Consider the following 25631-nt stretch of genomic DNA (forward strand, 5'->3'; position numbering starts at 1 on the left):
TTTAGCCTTGTGTTATAAAATCAGAATTTTAGAATTGGAAGGGAACTTGACAGTAATCTAGTCCTTCTGATAGTTGAAAAAGAATCTGTTCCAGCACATCGGACAAGTGGTCCTTTGCTTGAAGACCTTCAGTGAGAGGAAGCAACCTCTTGAGGCAACTCATTTCACTGTTGGAGAGCTATCATTTTAAAAAGAAGTTTTCATGGCACTAAGCCTAAATTAGCTTATTTGCAGCTCCTACCAATTGCTCCTAGTTCTGCCTTCTAATTATTTGTTCTTGACAAAGAGTCAAGGTTGTGTAATGGACGGAGCACTGAAGCAAAAATCTAGAGCCGACTGACTGGTTGTGAGACCTTGAGCAAGTCTCTTCCCCTCTTTGGGCCTCAGTTTTCTCATCTGTAAAATGAGGGGGGTTTGACTAGATGAATTTTCTACAGTTCCTTCCAGGCTGTAATTTTAGCAGTATCACTATTAAGAGTGTCTCTGCTCCCAAGGGAAACACAATGATCAATGTGTTGCATTCTTGCTGGGGTTTTTTTAATGTTGTCACAATTTTAAAATTGTCAAGAATTCAGCCAGTACTTATTACTCATACACCCTCTGACTAGTATTTTAGAAAAGTTCTATGTGTTCATAGTCCTTATTTTCAAGGGGCTTCCTGTTTTGTGGGAGAAAACTTCCAAGTTTCTGAGTGGGGCAGAGGATAAATTGGCCCCTAGTTGCTTTTCATTATCTAGGCGTTTGTAGATGACTTTGAAGGAGGGTTCACATTTCTAATTTTTCTTTCTTTCATTCTAGATTTCTTCATCTTGCTAAGGAGAAACAATCTCCTGTTTAGTATAGCTGGTGTAGCATGTAAAAAACCAGCCCTCAAAAAGGTCAGTGTGCACGTGTGGCAACAACAGAAGCAAGAGAATTCCCTGTGTTGGCTTGTGTCTGAACATATGAATCATGAAAGCCAAGGTTAGGGTGAATGATGGAACTTCACACCTATGGAACTTGGCTGGCCATGTCCTCAGGAAGTCCTACAGATGCAGTGTCCACCCTCTGAGAGTCACAGCCTAACAGTCAGTGTCTAAGCCAGGGACAAGCATGACAACACCAGATGTACACACTGTATAAACACTGGCAAAGAGAAACAACATATGTACAAGTGTGATGGAAAAAGTTAAAAGTATTGTACAAATGCAACCTATTAAACTAGTTGGTTGGCATTGAGTACCTGCTATGGGATAAGGCTGATAATAGCATGGAAAAATGCACTAGAGAAAGAGAACAAGTGGCTCCTACCTTGAAGAATCTATCACATTCCAACATAAAAGTGTCATTACTTTAGCGTTAAGAGTAGATTACTTTTAAAGTGCCCCTGGGAAGGATAAGACGTTTAGCCAGGAATCCTCCAATCTGTGGAGACCACTGTGAATGAATATAATGTAGATTTATACATAAAAGGGAGCGGAAGAAAAGAGTTAGGAGATTGGAGAGGGTTAGGATTCCTAGAGGGAGTGAGGTTTGAAACAGAAAAGGATACAACTTGCCTGCATTGACTGTCTGACATTGTTTTAAACAGTAAAATGATGATGAAACGTCAACAATTGGACTTGGAGTCAGAAAGACCAGAGTTCACATCCTAACTTAGACACTTACTAGTTGTGTGACTATGGGCAAGTCACTTAACTTCCCTCTGCCTCAGTTACCTCATCTGTAAAGTGGGAATCATAATAGCACTTACCTCCCAGAGGTGTTGTAAGGATAAAATGAGCTAATATTTGAAGCACATTGCAAACCTTAAAGAGTTATATAAATGCTAATTATTATTATTATCATTATCATTATTGTTATTTTGTGGTAGATAGAGAATTGGATTTAGAGTCAGAGGACCTGAGTTCATATCTCAGTTCTATTTCTTACTACTGACACAAAGGACTTTGGACAAGTTGTTTAGCTGTTCTAAGCCCTCAGTTATTGCATATTTAAAATGACCAGCTTAGAATAATAGCTAGGTGGTATAGCAGATAAGTTATTGGACCTGGAGTTAATAAGACCTGAGTTCAAATGTGACTCCGGACACTAGTTGTATCACTCTGGGCACTTAATCTCCACTTTCTTCAGATTCCTCTTCTGTAAAATGAGGATTGTAATAGTATCTACCTCCCAGGGTTGTTGTAAGGGTCAAATGAGATAATATGTGTGAAACACTTTGCAAACCTTTAAACTCTATATAAATGTTGACTGTTATTTATGGTTAGAAAGAGGTTGTTGTGATTTGGTATAGGGAAGCCAAGCGAGGCTGTGAAGGAATGTTTGAGAGGAAAGAGCCAGGAGTAAGAACATTTGCTAGGGAGAACAGAGGACATGAGAGATTTCACGATGTTGTTAGGACATCTGGGTTGGTTTACTTAATGACAAATGTGAGCTGAGGTCCTGGGTTCTGAGATTTTAGGCAAGCTGATGTGAAGAAAGTATGGAAATGGCAGAGGATTTGATTTGATTCCACATTATCAAGTGCCTACCATGTGCAAAGCATTATCCTGGGGGCTGTAGATACAAAGAAAAAAGTCCCTGCCTTACAGGAACTTAGGTTCTTCTATATAATACAATAAAGTAACACAAATTAATTTCAAGAGAGAGAGAGAAATAATCATTGGAGTATCAGGAAAAGCCTCCTGGAGCAGGAAGCATCTTAGTTGAGCTTTGAAGGAAAGTAGGCATTGTACAAGGTGGGGATGAAGAGGCACAGAGGTGGATCATGGAGTGTTGGAAAGGAAGAACAGCAGCACACAAGTTTGACTGGAACAATATTCTTTGTATGAAAGGAGTGTGATATGACACAAGATTGGAAATGAAAGTAGGAGCCAGATTGTGGTGCAGAGCTCTAAATATCAGACTGAGTATTTTGTGTTTTTTCCTAGAGGCAGTAGGGAACCATTGAAGATTTTTGAGCAGAAAGGTGTCATGGTCAGGTCTTCATTTTAGCAATATCAATTTGGTAGCTGTGTGGAGGATGGAAAACAGTAGCTAGAGACTGAAGTCAGGGAGACCATTTAAGAGGCTATTGCAATAGTTCAGGTGAGAACTAATGAAAGCTAAAACAGGATAGGTACTGTGCAAGTGGAAAGAAGTGTATAGATGCAAGAGATGTTATGGAGGTAGAATCAACAAGGTGACTTGGACTGTGATCAGACTCTAAACTATATGAAAAGACTGGAAGGTCAGGGCAATGCACAATGCGTAGAAACATCTAGGGACTTGATCCAAATTTTGCCTATAAGAATAGAAAGGAAAGGACATGGGAAAAAAATGTTATCTAGCCAAAAGCCTTAGGCTACCTGCTAAGAGCAAAGAATATGGCAGACTCATTAAATCAGTATATATCTGGAAGGGATCTGAGATAGCATTTTGTCTAGTCCCCCTCTTTTTCAAGTAAGGATTCTATGATCCTAGAAGTTAGGTGACTTTAGATGACAAGATATAGGATTTTGAGATGGAATGGATTTGAGATAACATCTCATCTAAGTCCCCCTCATTTTATAGAAACCAAGACGGAGGCACAGGGAGGTTACATAATTTTTCATGATTCTTACAGCTAGAAACTTGCAGAGCCAGGGCTCGAACCTGGGCCCTTTGACCCCAGATTTGGGAAGTAAGTGAAAATGATATAGCAGATAAAAGCCAGTATAGAAAAATCCAAACTTAGAGAAGAACTCAACTTACAGATGGACTTTCACTTCCAAAAAGGATTCTTAGAAGTTTTCTGAAATGGCCAGCCCCCAAAATATATTTGTAAAGTAATATACATAAATTCATTTTATCCTCCACTTTTCATGTATTGGGTACACCTATAGTGTTCATTCTGCAAAGAAGTAAAGCAGTTAAGATTATGGTGAAAGGAGCTAGTGGGGACAGAAATGCTTGCCAGGGGTCTGACAGAAAGCCCTTTCTATAGGTTCTATCCATTCGATCTTCACAGTGGCCCCTCACTGTTAAAATAGGTAGCATAAGTTTTATGTTATCCTCTTTTTAAAAATCTCTCAGCTAATAATTTTCAAGGGTATGATCCAGCTCAGCCTGTATTTTTCCTACTGCACTGCTCCCTGTTAGCACTCTCTGTGAGCACTACTACTGCTGTTCCACTTCCAATGTCTGCCAACATGCCTAGCATCAGCCAAGGGGAGCTGTCTAATATCTCTCCAGTTACGCTCCACCAAAAATCCTGGTTTCCCTCTTGTTTCCCACAATAGCTAGGGCTGCCTGTTTGCTTTCAGAGAGGGCTGGTCTTGTAGACACTGCCTACTCTCATGAAAACAAAGGGCTACAGACAGCCCCCAGTCTCTCAGCATCTTTGTTATCCATTTGTTCCTGGGCGTCTTTCTTGTTAAAGGCAATATTGATGTTCTCCAGTGCCATTCTATCTATGTGCACGTCAAGCTGCGCAACTGCAGCAGAGGGAGTGGGGGCAGGGAACACAGCCAAGGAGAGGGGATCCGCTCCGTCTTCTTTGTTCACATCTGCCACATCCATACAAGGTTTATTGCCTGCTGGGAGAGGGAGATCTCCTGCCTCAATTCTCTTCCTCCCCCTTCTTCTGATGGATCATCTCAAAGGAATATTATCCTCTCTATCACTGCTCATCCTTTAATGAAGTGAAAGGAAATGAGGGAGAGCTGCTGGTAGATCTGCTAATAAAAAAAGGCAGGCAGATCAGTCAGCCAGCCTCCTGACCCAGCCCACAACTCTGTTTCCTATCCATTTGGTTAGTTTATCTTTTTTGACCATGATGGAACAAGTGAGAGGAAGCACAGTCTAGTAGAAAGCATCCTCTCAGGGGCCAAGAGACTGCATTCTAGTTCAAGGCAACTACTCTGAGCAACTCTGTTCACTGCTCTGGGCCTCTGTTTCCTTATGTGTAAAATTGGGATAGTACAGTTATGTCTCTTATATATACCAGAACCGGTGTCTGTACTCTCATGACAGACTATTAGTTATAGGATACAATGTAATACAATATAAGAAACATTTATCAAATGTTTACGTTTTATAAAATGCTTGTAGGTGCTGAGGCAGACACAAAATTTACATGTGTCCTCAAGGGTCATAGGATTTAGAACTGGAGAGAAACCTTAGAGATCATCTAGTTTATCCCTCTCATTTTAGGGATCAGAGAGCTTAAATAACTTACCTAAGGTCACACAACTCTTAAAGTGTTACTTAGTTGATGTAGTCTCTTCTAGTTCTAAATCTCTGATCCTAAATGTAAGGTTGGAATATGAATCCAGGTTTTCTGACTCCTAAGCCTCTATTTAGGTGCTTGATAATTTGCTAGACGTAAAGGCGGGAAGAGCAGGATTCATAGCGTGCCTTTGACTCTTGCTAGCTATATGAACATATACAAGTTACTGAACCTCTCTCAGACTGAGTTTCCTCATCTATATAATGGAGTAATAATACCTGTAGCACCCATCTCATAGTGCCATTATGTAGTTTAAATGAGAAATATGAATCTAAGTTATTTCCACTATATCATATTGCCTCCCCTTCTTTGGTCTAATGCTCTCAAAAGCACCTTTGCCTTAAAACAACTTTGAATTAAACAATCTTGACTTCCCTCTTCTCTTGTTCCTTCTTGTCCCTTGCCTAAAATAAATGAGTGAGTGAATGAATGAATGAATGAAAGCCTCCATTCTTTCACTTAAGTTATCTGAGCTTAACAGCTGACAAAAACAAAAATTAGCTGTGGTTGAAAACAGACCAGTCCTCAGTTTAACTTCTATCTGTGCTGCTCTTGTATTGTAGCTCTTTGAGTCCAGTAATTGGGCTTTATTTTACTCTGCTCCTCCCACAGAAGTATGCACAGCGCCTGAGCCAAGGGTTCTTGAGGTGAATGGTTGTTCCGGTTTATGTATGTTGCTTTATTTTTTATAGGGTTTTGTAAGAGTAAGGTTTTCAGGTTCAGCGAGCTTCCAGTGGCCTTTGCTATCAAAAGTTGACATCATTTTCTGGTAGAGTATATGGTGTAAAAAGATAGTAAGAATGATGATTCACATTTTTATAGTAGCAATAATCAAAAGCTGTGTAAAGCTTAGAGGTTTACAAAACACTTTCCTCACGATGCTCCTGTAAGATAGGTAGTGCAAGTCTTATTTCTGTCATTTTTATGACTAAGGGATGATGAGATTCCATCAGAGACAGGAGATAAGGTCATAGAGCTATTGTCAGAGTCAGGAAAGCTTTTGGTAGGAGCCTGAAATTCTTGGCTGATGCCTTAAGTGCCCTTAGAAAATTGCTGGGATTTCTTGGTCCAATTTGAGTCTTGCTTATTTGGCTGGTAATTATATTTGTTTTGTATTTTTATGTGGTCATATACACCATGTGTGAGACTGTGTCTTTATTTCTTTCATATATACAGACTTAGTTGACTTTATCCCCCTGAATCTCATAGGTACCCAAAGTTAAGGAACAGTCTATGGCAACAGTTGCCCTCTTATAACATAATACCATTTTAAGTAAAAATAAGTTATGTATTTAAAAACTACTCCTCTATAATGTGTCCAGCCTTTGAAATATGTATTAAAACTCTTTTCATGTAATACTCTCAGAGGTCTCGTTGTGTTAGATTTTTCATTATCTCATTTTGGGGGGTTTCTTTGCAAAGATATAGAGTGGTTTGCCATTTTCTTCTCCAGTGGATCAAGGCAAACAGAAGTTAAGTGATTTGCTCGGTCACATTGCTAATGAGTGTCTGAGGCTGGATTGGAACTCGGATCTTCCTGACTCCAAGCCCTGCGCTCCATCCACTGAGCAGCATAGCTACTTCCATTATCTAGCTAGACGTGTCTTTGAATGTTAGTATCATATAGTGTCACTTATTTAAATTTCTTAGCACTTTACAGACTTAAATAATGGTGAGTCAAGGAACCTGGGATCTTCTCCCAAGTCTGTCACTAACTTGTGGCATGATCTAGGACACTTCTGGGTCCCAGTTTCTTCCTCTATAAAATTAGGAGGTCGATCCCTTCCAGCTCTAAAATTTTATGATTCTTTATGTCTCATTCTCCCCATTTTATAGATGGAGAAATTGAAATACAGGGAATCTTAAATGACTTACCCTGAGAATCATGTAGCAAGTCAGTGGTGAATCCCTGTTCCATATTCAGTAACTGGATCTGCCTAATAATAAGGATTTTTTGTTCCTCTTTTGCAGATGGGAATGCTGTGGCACTGTGAGTGAAGGACTTGCCTGGGGGAATGAATTAAAGAATTCCTTTCTGCGGTGCGGTTACCCTTGGACTGCACCTTGGCTTTGTTTCTATAAAGCCATGACATCATCTCCATCAGGAGTATGACTTTTCAAGGTAGGGTGGGGCAGCTTGAAGCTTTGCTCAGATACCTAAAAGGATTCTTAAAACAGTTTAGCTGCTCTACAAACCATTATCATCTGTCCTTAGAACCTGTAGCCCTGTCTGAAAGGTAAGAACATTCTTCTGCTTTATGTCATAGTATTTTTAGCAAAAGTAGTTGGATTTATTGGACACATTTTTGGCAACGTTGACCTTTTAAATTTCCAGATCAAATTTAGGTTCTTTGGAAAGTAAGAGCCTAATAGAAATCTTTAAAGCTTAATAACTCTTTGTGGTTAAATATAAACAGCTTTAGAGTTTGCTATTAATTACTTTTCTTATCACTTGTGTTCATGCACAGAAAGCATTTGATCTGGCTTTTTGTCAAAACTGATTTTCATTTTAAGGATTCAGAGTGTTTCTTTACAATGGCCCAGTGAAAAGAGTTAGTATAAATACTACTTTCCTCATTTTGTAGATAAGTAAACTGAGAACTAGGTTGGTTAAAGTCACTTAGCTGTAGTCATACAGCTAGTATGTGTCAGAGCTACCATTTGAGCACAAGGCTCCCTGACTCTTAAGAATAGCGCTCCTTCCACTTATATCACATTATACTTCCTCTCAAAAAAATTACAGCACTTAAATTCTTTTCTTATAACAGCTCTATAAGGTAGGTAGTTGCTAAGTCCTTAAGAGGAGTTTCCATAAAAGAATCATAAATGCATAAAGCAATGGCCTTTTTATGCCTGATATATTTTAACTCACAAAAGGAAGGCCCTAAAATGAAACCCTTGTGGGGAGGGAGCAGGGGCAGTGAGAGAAGGCAGAAGAAAGGAGTATCATTTATGGTCCATAAGAGAAGCTTACCTTGAATTCAACGCACCCAGCTCTGCCAAGCTATCTATCCCTTCTGGTTGGCAGATCATGCCTGGATTGCAATTAGCATCACAATATCAGAGCAGCTCACACAGTCTGTCAAAGGTTCTGGGTTTTATAAGGAGGGAGAAAATTCTCACTCAGGTCGGGTCACTTTGGTGTCCCATTTCTTACGGCATACATGGGGTCTATGCTGGGTATTGGCTAATGGGAGAGTGCTGGGTGAAACAAATAGAGAGTATGGAAAATTCCAGAGAATAGCAGGGTGGGAGTGATAAACAAAAATAGAAGCACCTTATGTGTCTTAGAGAGGCCAATAGACTTCAGATTTTTTTGGACTATCACAGTAGTATAAGAAATATTACAACTCTGATATTGGGGAAAGAACACTGAATTTAAAATCAGAAGATATGGGTGCAAATCCTGGCTTTGCCTCTTACTAGCTGTGTGATCTTGACTACTTTCTCTCTCTGGTTCTTACTTTACTCACTAGCTCTTATTCCTGTGGTTCTTATTTTATAGATGAGAATGGGCCTTTTTTAGAGGGAAAACAAAAAAACTTCGGAAGGATATGATGAAAGTGGTTTACTGTGATAGATATGGAATTTAAATGGTTAATTGAGCAAGATTTAATAAGAAGTGGTTGACTTTGCAGATTTCCACCCATGTATTTGAAAAATGTTGGGAGGATTTGGAATTGAGGAGGGAGTGGAGAGGGATAGGCTGGTTCATTTTTTTAATTAATTTTTTTTTCCAAATTAAGATCTGCTTTCTCTTTTTTCCACTTCCTCCCCCCATTCTCCTACCACCACCACCACCCCCCACTCCCATTAAGAAATAAAGAAATCAGAACCTCTGTTACAAATACATATAGTCAAACAAAAATTTCTACATTGGCCGTGTCCAAAAAAAAAGTCTTAGGAGATGGGCCTGTTTCATCCTGAGTCCTCTAGAATTGTGATCAGTCATTGTGTTGATCAGTTACTAAGTCTTTCAGAATTGATTGTTTTCACAATATTGTTATTGTAAAAATTGTTGCCCTAGTTCTATTCACTTCACTCTTCATCAGTTTATTCAAGTCTTCTAAGATTTCTCTGAAACCACCCTCTTCATTTTTTTTTTTTATAGTTTAACCATATTCTGTCACATTCATATATACCGTAACTTGTACAGCCATTCCCCATTTGATGGGCACTCCCTTCACTTTCCAATTCTTTGCCACCTCATACAGAACTACTGTAAATATTTTTATACATATGAGTCCTTTCTCTTTTTAATTTCTTTGGGTTACACACCTAGTAAAATAAAATATAAATAAAATGAGATAATATTTGTAAAGCACTTAGTGCAGCACCTGATACTATATAAATGCTAGCTATTTTTATAATTAGTAGTAATAGTAGTAGTAGTAATATTGCTGCATCAAAGGATGTATACATCTTAATATCTTTAGAGGCACAGTCAGATTTACTCTTAAAGGAAGGTGCCTTCTCTGCAAATACCATTTGCCCAAATAACTAGACTTTTCAGTGCCAGCTTTTTCTTCTAGGTAAGAAAATGCAAAGAAGAAAATAGTTTACATTTATATAGTTCTTTTTAAAAAGAAAATGTCACACATTTGTATGTGCAGGCACAGTGCTTGGCACATAGTAAGCACTTTATAAATTATTGTTGATTGATATTATATAGCATGTTAAGTTTTTAAGAAGTGTTTTTCTCACAACAGCCTTGAGATAAGTAGTACATTTTATATCCTTATTCCTTTATTATGCTCATAGAGCATTTATGAGGCTCATAGAAGTAGAGAGACTTGTTCATTTTTACGTGCTAAAAAGTGCCAGACCTGGAATTGAAGTGGTCAGAGGCTTCTTTCCACAATACTATGGTGCATTTTAAGCCTCCTTCAAGTATGAGTTGGCCTAGATGACTCCTTGAATTCCTTCCCAACCCTAGGATCCTTAGATTCTAAGCATTTAGTGACTAGCTGGCTTATTGTGACTAGACCTCTTACAAAGTGCACTAGACCATCTCTCATCCATAAAATGAGAAGTTTGGACTATATGATCTTTAAGTCCCCTTCCAGTTTAGTATTCTATGAGCTTATCAAAATTGCTTAAGAAATGTATCACACAAATGCTCCCACAGAACTTTTGGGAAGATCAGTTGAGATCATGTGTGTAAGTTGGTTTTTACCTGTAAATTACTAGACACAACTTACTTTACAGAATTGTTGTGAAGGAAATGCTTTAACACCCTTAAAATCCTGTATGAATGTAAGTTATTATTATTGCTACCACAAATCTATGGTTATTGTTAGATTTTATTCTCAGCTTATTAATTTCTGGATCCATTTTGCTGCTTCATTGAATTGGCAACAACGTAGTGCAGTGAAAAAATTTGGAATTTGTAGTCAAAAGACTACAAATTTGGTTCCCAGCTCTGTTCTTAACATGTGTGACTTGAACCACTTAAACTCTCTTGGCCTCAGTTCCCTCATCTGTGAATAAGAGGTTTGTACCACATAACCTCTAAGGTCTCTTGCAAATCCAAATCCACGATTGTAAGTTTATACTATTTTTCCTGTTTTGGGGGGTCCTCCTTTATTTATTTTTTTGGGGGGAAGACTTTGTTTTTATTTGAACTTAGCAAATACATAAAATTAGCACTGCCACTTTAGAACAGAAGGAGGATCTTGTTCATGAAACTGCAAATCTCTTATGTAAAACTTGCTTTTCTTTTTAGGTATATATAATAAATTCAGCATATAACTCTGAAAGCTGGCCTGCATGTCAGTGATTCCTTCTGGTTTTCTCTCCTCTTTCCTTTCTCCCTCTCTCCCTCTCCTTCTTTTCTCCCTTTCCTTTTCCCTCTCCCTCTTCCTCTCTCGGCTCTGTCTCTCCTCTCTGTCTCCTCTTTCTCTCCCCTTTTCTCTTTTTTTGGAGGGAAGGCAGGGGAACCTACCTCAAACCCTTTCTCCCTCCTATCCATATCTCCCATTTTACAAAAAAGAAAAACTTGTATCAAATTTATATAGTAAAACATAAATTCCCACATTGGCAACATCCAAAAATAAATGTCTTATTCTGCACCTTGAGTGTATCACCTCTCTGTCAGGAGGTGAGCAGTGTGCTTCATCTTCTATACATTGGAATCATAGTTGGTAATTGCAGCAGTCAGAGTCACTAAGTCTTTCAGCATGTTTTCTAAGGTTGTTGTTATTGTATAAATTGTTCTCCTGGTTCTGCTCACTTTGCTGTTTCTCCAGATTAAAAAAAATTAACAAGCATTTATTTTCTCTCCCTTCTCTCCCCTACTCCCCACCCTCCTGTCTTCCTGGGCACCACTGAGAAAGAAAAATAGAAAAGCAAAACTATTGTAACAAATAAGTAAAAAATTTCCACATTGGCCATATCTAAAAATTCATGCTTCATTCTGCATCTTGTATCAATTATCACCTTTCTTTCAGGAGGTGGGTAGCATGCTTCATTGTTGGTACCATGAGGGTATGGTTGATCATTGCACTGATCAGAGTTAAGTCTTTCAAAGTTATTTGTTTTTACAATGTTCTTGTATTGTATAAATTATTCTCCTATTTCTGTTCACTTTACTTTGCGTCAGTCCATACAACCTTCTGAGGTTTCTTTGAAACAATCCATTTGATCGTTTCTTATAGCACCAGTAGTATTACCTTTTACATACCATAATTTCTTTAGCTATTCTCCAACTGATGGGTGCCCCCCCTTAGTTTCCAGTTCTTTGCCATCACAAGAATAGTTACTGTAAGTACTTTTTGTACACAATGCGTCCTTTTCCTCTCTCTTTGTTCTTTCTTGAGATATAGTAGACCTAGTTGTGGTATCATTGAGGCAAAAGTTATTCACAGTTTAGCGACCTTTTGGACTTAGTTTCAACTTGTTTTCCAGAATTGCTGGACTAATTTATAGTTATACCAGGAGGAAGAGTTCATTAAGGTATCAGTTTTCTTGCAACGTTATTTTTCTTTTTTGTCATCTTTGCCAGTCGGATAGGTATGAGGTAGAACGTCAGAGTTGCTTTAATTTGTATTTCTTTAATTATTAGTGATTTGGGGCATGTGGCTATTGATAGCTTTTTTTCCTTTGAAAACTACCTGTTTATATCCTTTGACCATTTATCAGTTGGAGTATTCTTATAACTATGAATCAATTCCTTATATATATTAGAAATCAGTCCTTTATCAGAGAACTTTAGTGCAAAGATTTTTTTCCCCAATTAACTGTCTCACTTCTAATTTTAGCTGCATTGTTTTGTTTGTGCAAAGGCTTTTTACTTTTACGTAATCAAAATTGTCCATTTTCTCTTCTGTGATCACCTCTGTCCCTTGTCTGGTCATGAACTCTTCCCCTCTCCAATGATCTGACAGGTAATTTTGTCTTTACTCCTCTGATATGTTTATATCTAAGTAATATGTCATTTTGGTACTTATCTTAGTATATGCGTTATCTTCTTCTGTGGAGTCCTTGGTCCATTCTGAGTTTAGCAGGTTAATAAATGTGGTAAATATTTCTAAAGTATGCCACTAGAACATTATCACTGAATTTTTTTAAGATTTCAGAGCCAGATTTCTGTCCATATAATTATTCTTATTATGGGTAGTTTCAAAAAATTTTGTAGATAGTGGGTGTATATGACAGATATGAAATGTGAAATATGGTCTTGTGTTTAACCTCCAGAGATTAAAAGGCAGCCTCTGTCTCTAAAATATCCTTTTAATAAGCAGATATTTTTGAATGTCAAAAAATCAAAATCTGTTTTACTTTAATGTGAGGTCTTTGTCACTACAAATATAGAATCATAGAATGTTAGAATTGGAAAGGTACCTGGGAAATTCCTAATCCAGAGGTGGGGAACCTGCAAGCTTGTGGTCATATGTGGCCTTCTAGATCCTTGCGGGCAGCCTTTTGACTAAGTACAAGTTTTACAGAACACATCCTTTTTATTAAGGGGTTCTGTGAAGTTTGGATTCAGTTATAGTGTCACATTTAAGTACTTAGAGGACCACAAGTGGCCTCTAGGCCTCAGGTTCATCACCCCTATCCTAATCCAATTCTAATCCAGAAAAGGAAATTTAGGAACAGAGAAAAAAGTGACTTACCTTAAGATCACATGAGAAATTAGTGGCAGAACCAAAACGAGGACCCAGCTCTCCCATCTCCAAATCCAGGGATCTTTACAACACAGGAGATTGATCACCATGTGTTGATTTTTACTTTTTCAGTGACAGCATTTCATAAGAGAATTGACTATATGGGGTGTAGGGATCAGCTCTACTGATAAATCAAAGAGTCTTTAAGTATTGAAGTGGTAGGGAAAAGTTATTACTTCAGCTTCAGTTTTATCACTGAACCCATCATTGGGGGTGGAGAAGAAAGTTAGCTGTCAACCTATGTCTTAAGGGACCCTCAACCTTAAAAGATTCTGCATATCAGTATTTTTTTTAAAAAGCCAAATAAAGGTACAGATAGGCACTAGAAGGAACTTGAAAGATCACTTAGTTCAGTTCCTTTCTTTTATATAGGATGAAACTCCTCCTCTGATAGGGAGAGGGACTTGTCTGAGATTACACCTTGAGTCAATTGACAGAGACTCTATTTGAACTCAGACTTTCTAAGTCTAAATCCAGTGTTATTTCCATTATACCACTCCATGTTTGCACTTTGCTTACAGTAAGATAGAGGTATTATTTTGTTTCCTGATTACATGTAAGGTCAAGTCAATAAGCATTTATTAAGCACTTACAATGTGACAGGTATTATGTCAAACACTTGGGATAGAAAGCAAGGCAGAAACAGCCCCTGTCTTCAGGAGTTCACAGTCAATTAGAATGGTGAAGTATTTATCTGTGTGCTGAAATACGCTTTCATCTTCGTGAAAATATGCCACTTTAAAGTTCAGAAGGATTAGTATTCCTTGGTTATTTCATGTATGCCCCTTTTCGTGTAAGGGATGTGTTTATGAAAAGTTTTGTGTAAATCACATATTTCTATGTTGGAAATAATTTATGCTAGGAACTATTTAAAAGAAACTTTTGGTGAATCCTTCTCTAGATTCCTTTTGACGAAGTAGCTAGTACCTTTTATCTTTCGTGTTGTCTGAATATTTAGATATTGGCATTGTTTAAAGTGATGCATAGTTGTATGTTTAGATGGGTTGAATCTTAGCTCTACTACTTCCTGTCTTTGTGACCTTGGACAAGACTTTCTTCTCTCTGGCCTTTAGTTTTCACATCTGTAAAATGAGGGAGTTGAACTAAATGATTTTTCATTCTCTTCCAATTCTAAATTCTATATATTTTGAGTTTCTTTTTCATTTGTATACTTTCTCTTTTCCCATAGCAATAGACTGGAAAGATGGTAGAAAGCACAAATATGGCCGCCCATCAGAGCCCACATCCCAGTTCCAAGGTAAGAAAACCTCCTTTGCTGCTTCCTAGCCTATGGAATATCTATGAATATCTATATTCCTAGCCTATGGAATATCTATGAAGCATGGAGATGTTCATTTCAATTCACCAAACATTTATTAAGGGCTTACTTTGTGCAAGGCACTGTGCTGTTGTTGGGAATACACATACAGACTTGACAAGGTCCTTGTTCTCAAAGAAATATGATCTAATATTGGGAAATGAAATGTACACACATAATTGTGCTATAAAGAAAAATGAGATAAATGCAAAAGAGATGTCTAGGCAAAATGCCAGGAGAAATTCATGTAGGGAATGACCACATTAAGTTTCATGGAGGAGGTTGTGACTGATTTAGTCCTTGAGAAAAGGGAGGATAATCAATTTCCAAGTGAAAGAGGAAGTCTGTTCCAAGTATAAGAATAGAATTAGCATGGAGACCAGAGAAGGCAAGCTATGTAGGGAGTAGAACATACAACAGTCTAGTTTGCTTGGAGTATAGAGAATGTGGGAGTAGGAACACAAGGTAAAAAAATTGGAACCATATTGTTCACAGCCTTAAATGTCAGAATCAGTTTATACTTTTTTCACTTGATATTGGGGAGCCACTGATGGTTTTAAATAGGAGTGGCATTGTCAGAGGACTAAATTGTGGAGGTTATGCAAGCAGTGAACAAAAGATGAATTGGAGTTGATAGACTTGTGGGCCCATAAATATAGAACTAAAAGGGATATAGGAGAAAATGGAGGTAGAAAGTCCAATTAGGAGGCTGTTGGAGAATACTATTCAAGAAGAGATGAAGACCTCAGCTGAGGTGGTTGTAGGGAAGTGGAGAGAATGGGCAGATAGATGCAAGCAAAATTGTATAGGTGGAAGTGACAGGGCATTTGATTAGTTTTGGGGGTGATGGAGAAGGAAAAGCAGTCACTCTGATGTCTGGAGTAACTGGAGGGATGATGGTGCCATGTAGAGAAGTTAGGGGGAGTGGCAGATTTGGGAGGATGTTCATTTGACATCACTTACCACATGACTTGGTTGTGTCTAAGGGGATGAATGGCCCACTCTAACTAGTTAACTATACCAAGAATGGGCTGTCTCTGCAGGGCTCTGTATATTTTACTTTATGTGGTGGTTTGTTGACTTATGTTGCAACATCTCTTCTTCAACAGAAGCTGCTGATATTCTAGAACTAGGTAAGCTATTTCTCCTACATTTTTATAAAACAGAGTAGTTATAACATGATGTAAGTCAACTTACTTACACTAAGAATTCAATATACTTTATATTAACCTATGCTCTCCTTTACCTAATAGAAGCCCTTGCAGTTCATTTGTACTATCAATTTCTCTTGAATGGAGGCAGGAAATCCAGTTAGGAGTTGGTTCCAATAGCCCAGGCAAGCCATGAAGAAAGTTAACAGGGAAAGAAGGCATAATTACCTTAAGGAGAATAAGAATCTTGTACAGAATTAAACCATGAACCAAGATTCAGAATAATCCATTTTTGAACTCTGTTGTTAATTAGGTCCCAGAATTCTTAGCCTACCTACCACAGCTTTTAAAAAGAAATCAGTGAAATAGGCAGAAACAGCTGTCTTTTTCAGACTTAACTGACCTCTCCAAGTATCCTGTAATTGGAATTGGAAGTGAATCTATGTTTGGCTCAGGTCCCTATTTCATAGTAATAAGTTTTTGCCCATTCCAAACAAGATAGTATATGTAAAGACTTGAGTGAGCAACTGCAATTTGAGGAACAAAGGTAATGGCTTTGATAATTCCAGTGTCAACTTACAGGCATAAAATTTAAAAATCATGGACCTCATTATTTAGAATTCCTTAAATCCCTGCACATGTAACATAACATAGCAATTAGGATACAAGGGTCCTGATCGCTATCATTTCAGATATTTCATATATTTCAAGTTTTGCAACTTCATGTCTTCTTAAGAAGGCTGACATTTAATATAGTCCACATTTGTTGCAGTCTTCACCAGTGGGACCAATCCCTTCTGCTTTCAGGCTGCCTGCTACTTGTTCTAGTCAGGGTATAGGCACTGTCAGGCCCTAATGAAGGTCAGAAAGTTGTATGGAAATGGCTAACGTGAAAAACTGGACGTGAGCTGAAGAAGCTAATGAAAAACTAAGCACTATCTTGAACTATGTAAAATTTAAATCTTAAACATGCTTTGCATAATCTGTTAACATTTACCTGTTAACATTCTTTTCCACCAGTCTAAGAGTACCACAGTGACTTAGAGAGGTGGTAATTCCTATCCCAACAGGGCCATTTGTTTCTATAGACCTGAACAAGTCAAATAACCCTTAAGTCTTCACTTCATCGGTGAGCTAAAGAGAAGGACACAGATTTTTTTCAAACAAATTTGTGGGAGGAAATTATGTTAACTTAAATCCCTTTTGCTAATTCAGAGTGCCATACAAGTCCTTTCAAAACCTCTACTTTTGTTAATTAGAACATTCCTCAGCACATGCCCAATAATGTCTTGGCACACTCATCCTGAACTCACAGCCCAGATGGAATATAACTTCATGATAAATTTGTAGAAAATTTATTTTTATACTTTGGACTTACTGTATAACAGCTATGAAAGATCTAAGTCTTAATTTCTTTTTGTTAGCCTAGGTGACTTGTGTTCAAGGATTATAGAATTATGATACAATTTTTGGGTCAAATTTCAGAGTAAATTGAAATTGGAACTGGGGTTAAAAGACAATTAAGAGTCATCTCTTGACCAAACTCCCTTCAATAAAGAATCCTTTCTATCACAGGGCTATGTCGTCTGACTTCTACTTAAATGTCCTCAGTAACAGGAAACTCACGAGACAGCTCATTTAACTGATAAGTTTTTTTCTGTGTCTTTATCCACAATTTACCCATTGTAAATTGATATAGTGGTTCTTATGGAGCTTCTGAAATGGAACAGTATATCTGTCCCCTTTTCTCCATGGCAGCCTTTCAAACATTTCAAGATAGCTCTCATATGTTACTGCTCAGTAGTTGTGATTTTGAGCCTCAGTTTCTTCATATATAAAGTGAGCTAATTGAGTTAGATGATATCTAAGGTCCCTCTTAGCTTTAAAATTCTATGACTTTATTTCCCTAATCATCTGTTTTATAACCTTTTTCTCTAATCCAGTTTCTCCAACCAACAGGATATAGTTTCCGGGTCCCTCACATTTCTTGTTGTCCACCTTTGTATGTATTTTGATTTTTCAGCGGACCTCTTAACACTTTGTGCCCAGAAATGGACATTGTGTTTTGTATCTGGATCAAACCAGTGCATTAATACAGTAGATTACTTTCCTATTACTTGTGCAACCCTGGGCAAGTCACTATTTAACCTCTGCCTCAGTTTCCTTACCCATTAAATGAGGCTAATAATAGAACTTACCTCTGAAAGTTGTTGTGAAGATCAAATTAAGATAATATTTGTAAAGCACTTTGCAAGCCTTCAAAACACCGTATAAATTCTAGCTATTATTATTTTACCCTAATTCAATTAAAGCATCATATAATTTCAAAATCTTAGGTTTTTTTTTAATAATTACATCACAGTGTTGATTCAGTGAGTTTATATTCAGATAGTCAGTTGATGAACATTTGTTAAGAGCCCACTGTGTGCAGGTAAAGTACACAGAACCATTACAGTACCATATGGTAATTCAAAGAAAGGAAGATAGCCCGTTTTCAAGGAGCTCACAGTCTTATAGGAAGACAACATGCAGATAACTATGAACAGACAAGCTATATACAGGATAAATTGGAGATAATCAACAGAAGGAAGGCAATACCATTAAAAGGGTCCGGGAAAGGCTTTCTGTAGAAGTTGGATTGTAGCTGAAACTTAACTTAAAGAAGGCTAAGGAAGCCAGGAGACATTGAAAATACTCAGTTGAAGGATAAAAGGTCTTGTGTGGGCAACAATAAGACCAGTGTCACTGAATCACAGATCACACTGTAGGGTGGAGTGTGTGGAAAGAGGAGGGTTACAAGGTAAGATATAAGAAATCTGGAAAGGTACAAGAGAGCCAGGAGAAACTGGACTAAAAAAAATCAGGCTTTAAATGCAAAACAGAAGATTTTATATTTTATCCAGGAGATGATAGGAAGCCACTAGAGTTTATTGAGTAAAAGGATGACATGGTCAGACCTTCATAGAGGGTAAATTGAAATAAGGATAGATTTGTGTAAGGGAGCTTAATCAGCAGTCTAGTACAAGAGTCCAGGCAAGAGGTGATAACGACTGGTACTAGGGTGATGGCTGTGTCAGGAGAGAAGAGAGTGTAGATGAGAGATGTTATGTAAAAACAATAATCCTTGGTAACATGTTGAATCAAGGATAACACCTAGGTTGCTAGTGTGGATGATTGGGAGGATGATGGTACACTCTGTTGTAATAGGGAAGTTCAGAAGGAGGGGTGGGGTTTGGGGAGAAAGGTAATGAGTTCAGTTTTGAACATTTTGAGTTTAAGATGTCTGTAGGACATTGAGTTCAGTATGTTTAATATGCAGTGGGAAATGCTAACCTGAAGGTCATCAGAGAGGTTATATTAGGATAAGTAGATCTGATAATCATCAGCATAAAGATGGTCATTAAATCCATGGGAGCTGATGAGATCATCAAGTGAAATAATATACAGTGAAAAGAGAAGAGGACCCAGGACACCCATGGTTAGTGATGATGACCCAGACTAAGATTCAGCAAAGGAGAAAGAAAAAAGCAGCCAAATAGGTAAGAGAAGAACCAGATGAGAGCATTGTCACAAAAACCTAGAGGAGAAAGTATTAAGGAGAAAGTAGTGATCAAGAGTCAAAGGCTTCATAAAGGCCACGAAAGATGAAGATTGAGAAAAGGCCATTAGACTTGGCAATTAAGAGGTCATTGGTAACTTTGGAGGAAACACCTTTAGTGGAATGATGAAGTCAGAAGCCAGACTGTAGAGAATTAAGAAGTCAGTGAGAGGGAAGGAAGCACCTGTTGAAGACAGCTTTCTCAAGGGGTTTAGCCACAAAAGAGAAGAAAGATATGGAACAACACCTAGTGGGGATGGATGGATCAAGTGAGGGTTTTTTAAGAATTTGAAAGACTAAAGCCCCTTGACCTTTTTCAGAAGTATGGCTTCCAATCCTTATCTTTTTTGTCCTGTATTTGTGCAGAGTTTTTAGCCTAATGTAGGACTTTAGGTTTTATCTGTGTCAAATTCTCTTGTTAGGTTTTTGCTTAGTATTCCAGTCAACATTGTTTGGAATTGGAATTGTGGTAGAATCTCTTTCTTCCAACTTTGTATCTGGTAGATTTAATAAGCATCCTTTTTGTTTCTTCTTCCAAGATACTGCTTAAAATGTTTAACAGTAGGATAAAAAGACAGAACCATATGGCCCTCCCCTAGAGATCTACTATGTTAAACTGAAGTCATTTTGGATATTGTTTGTAAAAGCAAGGACTCTGACATATACAGGAGGGCCTGCTATCACAGGTTCTTTGATCTGTTTTTCTAAAAGGAAAAGCAGCTTTTGAGGGGTCAACAATCACTTTAATCAAGCACATGTGTGCTTAGTTCAGAGGGAAAAGTCAGCACCCTGAACTTCAGAGAAAATACAAAGAAATCAAAATCAACAGACAGTGCTTCCAACTGTCTGACATAAGCAGTACATACATCCTAGATCAAAAGACAGATCCAGCTGTCTGACCATTACATACATACAGTTACCAGAGCGAGAAGAACCAGCATCTAGGTTTTCGAAGCTGGGGGCTCCTCAGCAGCTGCCCAAAGTCTCTTCTGGCCAAACAAACACTTCCAAAGAGTAAGCCCCAAAGTAAACCTTCACCTCAGAGTACTTAAATTTTTCAGAGCCAGAGGGCATCATAACCCTTGAGAACCAGTGCCTCATTAACAAAAGGTGTTGGCCTTCCTACAAATCTTCCCAGGCCCATTTAATGAGTAGGGAAGATCTTCTTTAATCACATTATTCAATCTGAGGCACTTGATTAGACTAAAACAAAAAATGTATTATCAATACACTGTTATATGGAACTGTGAATATATAGCCCACATTTCAACATCTTACTCGCTAGACTGTTATTGGAAATTTCATCAGAAGCTTTACCAAGTTTAAATAGTCTGTGTCCCCTGTTCCCCTAAGCAAGCAACCTGATGACACCATATGCAAAGAATATGAGGTTAGTTTATGATGGGGTGAACCCACTTTGTGTTCTAGTAGTCACTGCATTCTTTCTAACTGTTCATAACCATCTGTTTTTATCATCATAGAATTTCACTGAGGATCAAACTGGGCCCATGCTGGAAATCATCTTTAAAGGAGAATATGGCCTTTTTAAATATTAAAACAACTCTTACTGAGAAGCCATCATTTAACAAAAATAGCACATCACTGTTTTGATCCTTACTAATTCTTGGATGTTATGAAGACAAGTATCTTAGCATAGTACCTGGCACAGAGGAGGTGCTTAATAAATGTTTATTGAAGTATCTGCATGAGTCCTTATTACATTTTTAGTCCCTTAGGTACTTCTTATATCTGGCAGCTATTCCTTACTTTTAGATTCTCCTACTAGTATTAAGTTATCATCAGTAATCAGATCACCCTAAAGATTGACCTTAGATAGCTGGGTCCAGCATGTTTCAGTTTTTCAAGTTCTATCTGGGTTGATATTGAAAGCTGCCCCCACTTCCAGCCTGGAACAAAATGACCAAAACAACCACCAAGTGGCTTACCCTTTTGGATTTAAATATTCTTAATGAGAATTGTTGTGTCCCCACTTGACTTTGTACTGCTTTCCTTTCCTGTCTTCCACCAATCACAAGGACTTCAAAGTTAGCTTTTTCATGTTCATCTCTATCTTACTCCCTTGTGTACATGCTCTTAAATTGGAGAAATCAGAGAGTATAGATCATGTATGTAGGCACAACAGCTTCTCCTTGGAGGCTGAGAGCTGCCCTCTGGTCCTGCTGTGGAGCTGCCCTTTGTCAGCTTGAACAAGAGAGTTCTTGGCATTTAACCAGAGTCACCTAGTGTTGCTTTTGTGTTTTTTTTCCTTTTGTAAGTTTTATTATTTATTTTATACTTAAATACAAAATGAGAAAAGAAAATACATTGCCATGCATACAGCAAAATGTAAAAGAGAATTCAATATAAAACAATAACTTTCCATTTCAAGAAAACTTATATAATAAATACTACATGATTTTTTCAAAGCTGTCTGGATTTTTGTTTCTTCCTTGTAGGTTTTCTTTTATTCTCTGCTGTGTACTTTTTATATTTTTTCTCCTCTTTCCCCCCCCACCTCCCCACCCCTTCCCTAAAGAAGGCTACAATTAAGTATAGATTTATATACATACAGATAGATATCTATAAACATACACATTTATGTAAGACCATACCATACTTAATTTCCACTTGTCATCTGTCTCTCTGCAGGTGGATAGCATGTTCCTTCATAAGTCCAAGTCTTCCCTTGTTTTTCTACATCAACTAGCTCATTATTAAACTACACAACAGCAATATTCCAACCCAGTTACATCTATCTGAGAGATCACCTATGAAAGTTTTCCACCCAATTTTCTGCATTACTTCTATTCTTGGCTGCATAGGTTTTATTTATACAAGAAAATTTTAACTTAAAATAATCAAAATTATTCATTTTATACTTCAACAGTACTCTCATCTTATGATATAATTTAAGGTCTGATACTGCTAAACCTCCTTCCTTTATGTCTTTTCTCCCTGGTTTCTTTGAAGTTCCTGACCTTTTGTTCTTCCATGTGATCTTTGTTATTATTTTTTCTAACTCAGATAAATTTTTAGTAATTTTAATTGGGATGACATTGAATAAATAGATAAATTCGGTAAAATTGTCCTTTTTTAAATTATATTGGCTTTACCTACTCATGAAAAATAAATGTTACTTCAGTAATATTCAGTAATAATATTTAGATCTGACTTTATTTGTATAAAAAATGTTTTATCTGGTCATATGTTTCCTGTGTCTGTTTTGGCAGATATACTCTCAGTTTTTTTATACTGTCTAGTTATTTTAAATAGTCTAAAACAATATTAAATAATCTTGTGGACACATTATAGTTTCCCTGTTTTTCTCTTGGTTTTGTTTACTAATTCCTTGGTTTAACTCATAGTCATTCATTTCCCTGAACTCAATACTCTCTTTCAACGAATTATTTTGTTCAGTGAGCTTTTGAACCTTCTCCTCCATTTGATTAATTCTGCTTTTCAAAACCTCTTTCTCCTTGTTGGCTTTTTGGACCTCTTTTTCGAATTGAGTTAGCCTCTTTTTAAAGTTGTTATTTTCCTCAGCGTTTTTTGGTTCTCCTTTAGTAAGCTACTAACTTGTTTTTTAAGGTCTTCTATTGCCTGAGCCCAATTTAAGTTCCCTTTGGAGGCCCTGGAGGCAGAGGCCTTGACTTCGTCTGACAGTATACCTTGTTCTTCCTCATCTGAAAGGATGGGGGGAGACACCTGTTCCCCAAGAAAGTAACCTTCTATGGTCTTATTTTTTTTCCCTTTTTTGGCCATTTTCCCAGCCAGTTACTTGACTTCTGAGTTTCCTCTCCACATCTGCCTCCCCTCCAGTTCCGCCAAGCCAGCACTGGGGTCTGAGATTCAGATGAGCTGCTCCAAAGCCTCAGGGGCTTTAGGCAGGGGCTGGGCTGCTATTCAGTGTGAGATTAAGATCAGCTGCTCAGGTGGGTGCAGGGCCGCCACACAGGGCTCACTTCCCTCAGGGGGTTTACGATGAAACCTTCAACAATGGATGCAGGCTACTGCCTGCTTTGGGAGCTCCTTCCGCTGCTGCCTCCACTGTTGCCACCTGAGGAGGCCCTAATTATGGGGATACCCTGCTGTCTTCTCAACCAGCCGAAAAGACCCTCTTACTGACCTTTGGCACCTGTGGGTTGAAGGATCTGCGCTGCCACTGAAGATTCTGTCCCTGAAGCCTGCTTGGTTCTGCTCCTCCTGGTGTCCTCCTTATTTTTCTCTTTTGAGTAAACCTATTTTAGCTTTAATTTTGTCTGAGATCATGATTACTACCCCTGCTTTTTTTATATAATAAGTTCTACCTTTATTTTATCTTTGTATGTTATTTCTCATTTCCTGAAAGCAACACATAACTTTAATTTGCTGTCAGGTTCCATTTTATGTTTAAATTCATCCCATTCACATTCTAAGCTGTACTTGCTTGTGTATTTTCCTCCTATTTTTCCTTGCTATCCCCTATCGGTCTCAACCAATTCTATTCCTCCTCACTCCTCTACTTTACTTCTGCCTGATACCTTGCCCTCCTATCTACCCTTTACCTACCCATCCCTCCAAGAGACTCTCCCTTGCCTTATCCCCTTTGCCTCTTATTTCTTTCTGTATTTAGAAGACTTTTATATCATTCTAAATATATATGTCATTCCCTTTTTAACCAATTCACCCTCGCCTAGCTTCTTCTGTATCCTTTTATGTCTTTTATGTCTCATTTGTATGGGACAAGTACTCCCTTTTATCTCTCCTTACACAGTTTTATTTTTTTAGAATTACCTCATCATACACAACTCAGCACAAGCCTTTTTTGAAATCTACCCAAATAATGATGATAGTCAGAAAGTACTGAACATATTTTTACACATTAGAAGTAAACAATTTAACCTCGTTGAGTCCTTATAATTGGTCCTTAACGTTTACCTTATATTTCTCGTGAATGTTATATGTCCATTTTCCCTTAAGTTTTGCTGTTTTTGTCACAAATACCTAAAAAGTCTTTCAGTTCATTAAATATCCATTTTTTTTTTCATTCAGCATTATAGTTAACTTTGCTGGTAAGTTACCCTTGGTTGTAAGCCCAGCTCTTTTGCTCTGTAAAATATAGTATTCCAATGCCTATGGTCCTTCAACATAGTAGCTACTAGGTCTTGTGTAATTCTTATTGTAGCTCCATGATATTTATTTTTTTTATTTTTTAAATGTTTTATTTATCTATTTTTAGTTTTCAACATTCATTTCCACAAAATTTTGAGTTCCAAATTTTCTTCCCATCTCTCCCCTTCTCCCACTCCAAAACACCTTGCATTTTGATTGCCCCTTCCACCATTCTGCCCTCCCTTCTATCACATCCCTCCCTTCCCTTATCCCCATCTTCTCTCTTCTCTTGTGGGGCAATATAGATTTCTGAACCCATTACCTGTATTTCTTATTTCCCAGTTGTATGCAAAAACAATTCTCAACATTCATTCCTGAAACTTAGAGTTCCAACTTATCTCCCGTCCTCCTTCCCCACCCATCCCCACTGAGAAGGCAAGCAATTCAATACAGGCTATATATGTGTAGTTTTGCAAAAGACTTCCATAATAGTCATGTTGTGTGAGACTAACTGTATTTCCCTCCATTCTATCCTGCCCCCCATTTGTTCTATTCTCTCTTTTGATCTTGTCCCTCCCCAAAAGTGCTTACTTCTAATTACTCCCTCCTCCCATTTGCCCTCCCTTCTATCATCCCTCCCATCCCACTTATCCCCTTTCCCCCTGCTTTCCTATAGTGTAAGATAGATTTTCATACCCAATTGAGTGAGCATGTTATTCCCTACTTAAGCCAAATGTGATGAGAGTAAGCTTCATTTTTCCCCCCTCACCTCACCCTTTTTCTCCTCCATTGAAAAAGCTTTTTCTTGCCTCTTTTATGAGAGGTAATTTGCCCAATTTCATTTCTCCCTTTCCCCTCCCAATATATTCTTCTCTCACCCCTTAATGTGAATAATCCCTCCAACTACCCAAATACTGAGAAAAGTTTCAAGAGTTACAAATATTATCTTTCCATGTAGGAATGTAAACACTTCAACTTTAGAAAGTCCCTTATGATTTTTCTTTCCGGTTTACCTTTTCATGTTTCTCTTGATTCTTGTGTTTGAAAGTCAAATTTTCTATTCAGCTCTGATCTT

The 25631-nt window shown here is 37.7% G+C and overlaps 1 protein-coding gene and 1 long non-coding RNA gene across 8 annotated transcripts in view; one reads left to right on the forward strand and one right to left on the reverse strand.

The window, feature by feature from the left end:
* Nucleotides 1–25631, reverse strand: part of LOC140504598 (uncharacterized) — a 162488-nt gene that overhangs the window by 88119 nt on the left and 48738 nt on the right. The gene's annotated exons all lie outside the window — the stretch shown is intronic.
* Nucleotides 1–25631, forward strand: part of SCMH1 (Scm polycomb group protein homolog 1) — a 179038-nt gene that overhangs the window by 54446 nt on the left and 98961 nt on the right. Inside the window, exons 2-5 of one of the 7 annotated variants that reach the window (XM_072609777.1) lie at nucleotides 799–878; nucleotides 7202–7352; nucleotides 14588–14656; nucleotides 15826–15849. In XM_072609777.1, the coding sequence (XP_072465878.1) occupies nucleotides 7340–7352; nucleotides 14588–14656; nucleotides 15826–15849 (106 nt within the window). In that variant the 5' untranslated portion in view covers nucleotides 799–878; nucleotides 7202–7339. The other 6 variants (XM_072609776.1, XM_072609775.1, XM_072609778.1 and 3 more) reach the window with 6 other exon arrangements.

This window comes from Notamacropus eugenii, chromosome 5 (assembly GCF_028372415.1).
Source record: "Notamacropus eugenii isolate mMacEug1 chromosome 5, mMacEug1.pri_v2, whole genome shotgun sequence".
Taxonomy (NCBI): domain Eukaryota; kingdom Metazoa; phylum Chordata; class Mammalia; order Diprotodontia; family Macropodidae; genus Notamacropus; species Notamacropus eugenii.